The following is a 7,769-nucleotide window of genomic DNA, read 5'->3' as shown; positions in this document are numbered from 1 at the left end:
TATCTATCTATCTATCTATCTATCTATCTGTCTATTTAACTGTCTATTTATCCGTCTGTCTGTCCATCCGTCCATCCGTCCATCTATCTATCTGTCTCTCTCTCTCTCTCTCTCTCTCTCTCCACTATGATTTAGCATCATTTCTATGGCTGGCTGCCCTTCCTAATGTCAACTCTCCCAAGAGTGTAACGGGTGCTTTTAACGTGCCACTGGCACAGGTACCATTTATGTGACACTGGCAATGGCCTCGATTATGATTCCACAGGTGCCATTTACCTAAAACTGGCAATGGCCATGACTACCGTTTCCCTTGGCTTGTTGAGTCTTCTCAAGCACAGCATAACGCCAAAGCTCTCAGTCACTTGTGAGGCCCATCATTCGAAGATCATGCTACGGGCAATGGCCACAACCACAATTTCATTTACATGACGCTGGCAACAGCCATGATTACAATATATATATATATATATATTTACGTTCTGGTTCAAATTCCGCTGAGGTCGACTTTGCCTTTCATCCTTTCGGAATTGATAAATTAAGTACCAGTTGCATGTTGGGGTCGATCTAATCAACTGGCCTCCTCCCCCCAAATTTCAGGCCTTGTGCCAAGAGTAGAAAAGGAATCATTAGAGCATTGGATGAAATGCTTTCAAGCTATTTGCTCTGGTTATTCTATGATCTGAGTTCAAATGCTGCTAAAGTCAAGTTTGCTTTTCATCCCTCCAGAGTTGATAAAATAAAGTATTTGACAAGTTCTCCATGTGGTGGTACCGATTAATCCCATCCTCTCAAAATTGCTGGCTTTCTGACAAAAATTGAAGCCACCGCCACCATTACCATTACTTCTGTCACCACCATGGCTCTTAACATCATCACGATCTTTTTCACTATATCATCTTCATCTACTGCATCATCACCATCATTTTTATCATCTTTTATATCATCATGGAGAGAGAAAGAAAGAAAGAAAGGCAGGAAGATTCTTTATCAGAAACAGTATCACTATTCTGTTTGCTGTATGTTGTAAAATATTGATAAGGAGGGTGGAGTACATCGTTATAGTAATTATACAAAAATATGGTATATATTTACCTGAAAAGAAAAGAAATCTACCGTCACCAGCAGCAGCAGTAACAACAGCGACAACTGTTGTGTTGTTGCTGGTTGTGGTTGTGGTGGTGGTACTGGTGGTGGCTGTAGATTTATCTTGTTTCACAATGTAACTGAAGATGTAATCTCTGGCTTCCCAGAATATATTAAAAAAGAAGTTGTTGTAATGTGGATCCTCGCCCACATCTTTCACTCATCTATTCTGCTATCACTGATAGCTCCGCAAGACAACAGCTTTGAAACGTCTACCTTGACGGTGACTTGAACTCGTATATATCACATAACGGACACTGACTCCCACTGAGAACTTCTACAATGACTCTACTACCACTGACCTTCCTATGACGACTGACTGCCTGACTTTATAATGGCGAAGGACATCTGGAAATTATCCCTGAGAGATCCCGACCAGAAAGTCCTCCAGAACAGACTAACCAGCTCATTCTTGTAGTAAAGATTATTTGCCAACATAACATGGCAGTCCTGGTTTAGGACGAATGTTGCTGTAATTTAGCCCCAGGGGACATCGTCTCCAGCTGGCTATAAGACATGATCTGTGTCCTTATATTTTTGAACAAGGGAATCTAGCACCCCCACTCAGCTCAAAACAATATCTGTGTATCGCGAGTTCCAGGTTATTTCCCTTCATCAGCACAGAATAATTGTTCGGCTAGAGGTGGCGCTGCCAAATTCCCATTCGAAATATATAGTTTTCAAAGTGACAACTAGTCACTGATCTTGTCAGCCACTAGGGCAAAGGACGAGAGGGACAATACAAAAACACAATAATACGCGAAGATTCTCTAATTTTTAATGTATTGTAAGACTCGTTGCAAGAATTCAAATATTATTTTCCTTTGAGGAGGTATCCCCAGTTATGGGCTTACCTGTTCGAGCAGTTCTAATTAAATCTTGTCAGTAATCAGATATACAAACAGCAAACGAACTTTATAATGACTTAATGATGCAATTACACATAATAACGTTGCATAAAGTCAAACTCTCAAACCACGTTTTTTTGTTTGGTTGAGTATCAGCCATATCCGTGAATATGGGAGAGTGTGGCACTCAAAGAACATGGGCTCTGTCCCTTCTTATCCAACAAACTTATAAACAAAAGATGGCAACCCAAACTAGCAGAGCTTGCTTCTCTCTTTCTCTTCGCTTTCTCCTCCTCCTCCTCTCTCTCCTTTACTCACTTTTCCCCCACCCTTCTTTCTCTCTCTCTCTCTCTCTCTCTCTCCCTCCTCTACTACTCTCACCTTCCTACTCTTTCTCTCTCCCACTCTCCATCTCTAAAAGCTGTTGATTACAGTTGGAGGCCTTGGATGGGAAGAACAATCAGAGGGAAAATGCATTACCTGTGAATTGAACCTGCATCATAAAGGTTACAGACAGATTGGCAATCACACACACACACACACACACACACACACACACACACACACACACACACACACACACACACACACACACACACACACACACACACACTCCAGAACTAAACTAGCCAACACTTGCATATATTTGTATAAACCTTGACTTGTTGCCCACAAACCATGTACAATGATAATAATAATAATGATAATAATAATGATAATAATAATAATAATAATAATAATAATGATCAGTGAGGCATGTCTAAAATCTGTATTTGTTCTGGTCTCTAAAATAGATGTGCAACAACAACAACAACAATAACACTAACGTTTGACAAACACTTTGAGACTAATTGTTTATTTTTTTTTGTTTTTGTTTTGGTCTGATTTATTTTAACAACAACAACAACAAACAAATTTTTCACTTCCTGTTGGGCGATGATAATAATGATAATAATATATTGATTTTTAGCTGATCTATATTTATATCAGTGAAATCAATCAATGAGGAAATCGACTCTTCAGCTCTCGGCTTACACAACCCAGACAATCTCTTTCGCTACAAACGTTGCACACTTCATTCATATCGGTTTCATTTCCTTCTTTCCTTCCTTTCTTCCTTCCTTGATTTAATGTTCTGTTCTTGTTATTGGATGGCTCTTAATAAGAACTTTTTGCGTATCCGGGACCATAACTTGAGGATAGCCAATCAAATAAATGAATGCATTCCCCCCACTCCCCCATTTTTTTTTTCTTTGTTTTTTTTTTCTCTGTCAATATTCCAAATTGTGGTTGTCACAAGTTTACAGTTTGAAATATGATGCTGTAAATTGAAAGAACTAAATAGCCTGGATATGGATGACTCTGAATCAGACTGTTTGGCCATGTTCTTATAACACAATGATTTTTTTCCATCATTAAATGAATACAAATTCCTTCATTATAACTGATGACAATTAAAAAAAATTCAAAGAAAGGAAGGAACTCAGTTCTATATTTAAGAGATGAGGAATTATGTACATTATTTACATTATTTACATTTGACGGATATTTGTCCTTATCTTGTTTGTTGTTAACACAACGTTTCGGCTGATATACCCTCCAGCCTTCATCAGGTGTCTTGGGGAAATTTCGATTCCAGACAGTGACCTGAATAATAATAATAACATTGAAAAATACCTTAGGAATGAGAACCCAGGTTCAAAATTTCCCCAAGATACCTGATGAAGGCTGGATGGTATATCAGCTGAAACATTGTGAGGACAAATATCCATTAAATGTAAATAAAGGAAGGAACTGTGTTTATAGGCTTCCATACTTAGTTAAACCCTTTTCTCCCTAAGGAATATTGGCCATTGATGACTTATTTCCACTGTTCTTGATCCTCTCTTTTCTGCTGCTCTCCATTTTGATCCCTGCTTTTTCAATTCTGCTTCAGTCCTTTTGGATTTTCATGCACTGTACCTTATATTTCCCCAAGAAAGGACCCTCCTCTCCCAGATCTCATTGGTTTTGAATTGTCTTCAATGCTTCTGTAACTTTGTTTTTTACTAGTAAGGGGCTTGGCCCTACACAAGCCCATTTTTACCTTTGGGAAGAGGTGATCCCTAATAGTCTAACCCTGTATTCTTTGATCTATCCAGTATGGGAGGCCCTACCAAGAGCCTGCCCTTTAGTGACATGGTTCTCTTGGTCATTGAGGCACACAATCCACTTCAACACAAGGATTTAATCTTGTGGTTGATAGGCTTCGAATGTGATGGTTTAATTTTTTTTTTTTTCTCCATTTGCTTTTGTCTTCAGCACTAAAACATTTCTAATCCAGATTGCATTCCTAAAACTGTTAGCTGATTCCTGGCTCAAGACTCATCATAATTTAACACCTGTTTTCCATGTTTGACCGGAGCCAGGTGAACTGAAGAGCTGCATTAGGTACCATTGTCTGCTCTGGCGTGGTTTCTACAGCCAGATACCCCTTCCTAATGCCAACCACTTTACAGAGTGTACAGAGCGCTTTTTACATCCTATCAACTGGTGCTTTTTGTTACCATAGCTTGAGGAGAAGACCCACCAACTCGAGAAAAATTGCAGTCGTGGCAGATACCGGAGTCATGCAAATGGCACCCATGCTGGTGGCACATAAAAGCACCCATTACACCTCAGAATGGTAGGCATTAGGAAAGGCATCCAGCTGTAGAAAACCATGCCAAATCAGACTGGAGTCTGGTGTAGCCTTCCAGCGTGCCAACCCAGTCAAACCATCCAATCCATGCCAACATGGACAACAGACATTAAATGATGATGATTAGTCTAGAAATAAATATTTCATTTGAATCCAATACTAAACTATGAACGCATCCAGGAGTAAGACACATGATGTCTCTTGACAATCAGTTCCAAGATACTGATTGTCAACAGGCACCATGTCTCTTTGCCTGAATAAGAAAATTAATAGTTCTGGTTTGTGAAAGATTGTAATTTCTTTAACACCTCTCAAATATTGAAATATCTAATCAAACTAATTCTGTATCCAGGTAGAATATATCTATTATCTCTGTCTTTCTCACCATATTTTAATTTTTTTTTTAATCCTTTCTTTGCAGTGTCCTAGTGGTGTCTTAGAATCTGACTGGTATTACGTGACCGAAGACTGCAGCAACTATTCACTAGTCGGTGAGCGATTGGCCAAGGTAGTTGACCATCTCATGAATCCGTCTGTCGAATGTGGTACGCCTCCATTGCGAGGTGCCATGGCAAAACATCTGTCGATGGTGGCAGACATAAAACCATTCAGCAAAAGCCGCACCTCGTTAAACCAGTTACAGTCAGATGAACTCAGTATGATTCGAGCTGATACAATGGTCCTAACGAACAGTGGCATGTTATGAATGATTCCTTTGTCTGTCTCCGTCTGTCTGTTTGTCTTTGTCTGTCTGGGTGGATGTATGGGGTGAAGGAGGGATGGGGGGGGGACATATTTTTGTCCTTTTTTTTTTATACTATTTACTTTCCATGAGTGTGTGAGAGCAGGAATGAGGGGAATAGAGAGAAGCTTCATTCATTTTCTATTTATCATTATAGAAAGCTGTTCCATATATATATATATATGTATTTATTTATTCACACACACACACACATAATACATATCCACATACATATGTACATACATACATACATACATTCATTCATTCATTCATTCATACATTCATACATACATACATTCATACATTCATACATTCATACATACATACATACATACATACATACATACATACATACATACATACATACATACATGTATGTATGTATACACATGTGCATGCATAAATACAGACACATACACGCATGTGTAACAGGGATGGCCAAGTGGTTACAAAAGATTGTTTTGGAATGACAAGGCACTGCAGGATCCAATCCTCTGGCACCTTATGTTCCCTCTGGGGCAAGTATCTTTTAGCATGGCCTCTGATCACCCCAAGCCTGGTGTGTGAACAGTGTGCAATTCTGTCACGTGGATTGTATCAAAATTTTAAAAGACCACCCTTGTCACACACCAAGTCCACATACCTTATCATGTTGATTCTGACACACACATGTCTTTGGAGTACTCAGCCACTAACACTTTTTTTGCTGATAATTGATGTCAGAACAGAGAAGTTAGCTATCATCATTTTCTCCAAAGATTTCCTATAGAAGACGTCCTGACCATGAAATATAGAAATACCAGGTTAGAGTGCTAACTTTTAGCTTAAACAAAGTAATGCTTTGTTTTATTTAAGCCAAAACAAGGCATTAGTTTGGCTTTAAAAAAAAATTTAAGCATTTCTATATATCAGCCATTGCTTCATGAAAACTATATATATTCCATTTTTGGATTTGGTTTGCAAGATTCTTTATGTGAGTGTGTGTCTTGAAGCATATTCTGTTGTGTCTGGGGAGAGTCATTCTCTTTTGGTGCCTTATTATTTAACACACTCACTGGTAAAATTTTCACTTATTTCTTTTTTTATTTTTCTTAAATTTTCGTTGCGTCTTTCAACCTTTTCAAGAGAGTCAAAACTATTGAAAAGGTAGCAAAATGCAACGAAAATTTTAGAAAAATAAAAAAAGTGGAAATTTTACCAGTGAATGTGTTAAATTATAAGGCACCAAAAGAGAATGACTCTCCGCAGACACAACAGTATATATATATATATATATATATATATATAGCTAGAGATCTGATCAAAGATTTTCAGTATTGGTGTTGTAAAAGAAAACTACAATACACATCAATTTGTTATTTAATCTCCTCTGAAGTATTCCCATTCTGAAGCCACACTCTTTATCCAGTGTCATTTCCATTGATGGAAGCATTCCTGGAACTCCATTTTTGGGATAGCAAGCTGTTGCCTCATCACATTCTCTTGGATTTCCTCGCCATCTTGAAATCTTGTTCCTTTCAATTGGGATTTGATTTTGCCTTGGTTTTGAGGTCGTAGCCACAGACCCATGATTCATCACATGTTATGACCGTTCTCAAAAAGTCTTTTGTCTTCCTCCAAAGAGATCCTGTGCTGCTGAAACCCACTCCGCTTTTTGAGACGACCACATTCTACACACTTCACTTCCAGGCACTGCTATAAACAAACAGAAGTGAGTGGGGAACATTGTAACTTAGTGTGTGCATGCATGACACAGTTCATAGTCAATCGGTACTAAATGGCTTTACTCTGTTCTTTAGCTCTGTTACCATAACACCAGTCCTGATGCTTTTAGATCAGACCTCATAAATATGCTCTGTGCAAGAATATATGGTATACATGTGTGTATATATATATATATATATATATATATAATTTAGAGGAAAAAACCACAATTATCTAATTCATCCATGAAAATCCACAATCATATATAGAAAAATTTAATAAGTAAATACACTAAAAAGACCTATAGTGAAAATCAAAAAAGTACAAAGTAATAAATATTAAAATAGTAAAAATGACTACATGATTTGATTTTTATTTTATTTTCTATTTGACAATATGGTTATGAAACATGTGTAGTCATTTTTACTTATTTATATAATTATTACTTTGTACTTCTTTGATTTTGATTTTTAGTGTATTTATTTATTAAATTTTTCTATATGTGATTGTGGATTTTCATGGATGAATTAAATAATTGTGCTTTTTTTTCTCTAAATTATATATTATATATTGTGAAATTTAATTTAATTTTGATAAATTAAATTGGATTTTTCCCTGTAAATTTGGAATTTTTTCCCCTAATATTATTATC

At 37.2% G+C, this 7,769-nt stretch overlaps 1 protein-coding gene across 2 annotated transcripts in view; it reads left to right on the top strand.

Moving 5' to 3' along the window:
* LOC106872313 (uncharacterized) overlaps nucleotides 1-6,593 on the top strand; it is a 43,368-nt gene extending 36,775 nt beyond the window's left edge. For both annotated transcript variants that reach the window (XM_014919255.2, XM_014919254.2), the window contains exon 19: nucleotides 5,093-6,593. In XM_014919255.2, the coding sequence (XP_014774741.1) occupies nucleotides 5,093-5,377 (285 nt within the window). In that variant the 3' untranslated portion in view covers nucleotides 5,378-6,593. The remainder of the gene's footprint in view (nucleotides 1-5,092) is intronic.
* The last annotated feature ends 1,176 nt before the right edge of the window (nucleotides 6,594-7,769 follow it).

This window comes from Octopus bimaculoides, chromosome 14, assembly GCF_001194135.2.
Source record: "Octopus bimaculoides isolate UCB-OBI-ISO-001 chromosome 14, ASM119413v2, whole genome shotgun sequence".
In the NCBI taxonomy this organism is placed as follows: Eukaryota; Metazoa; Mollusca; class Cephalopoda; order Octopoda; family Octopodidae; genus Octopus; species Octopus bimaculoides.
Note: the sequence above shows the minus strand (reverse complement) of the source record. Positions and strands in the feature narration are given on the sequence as shown.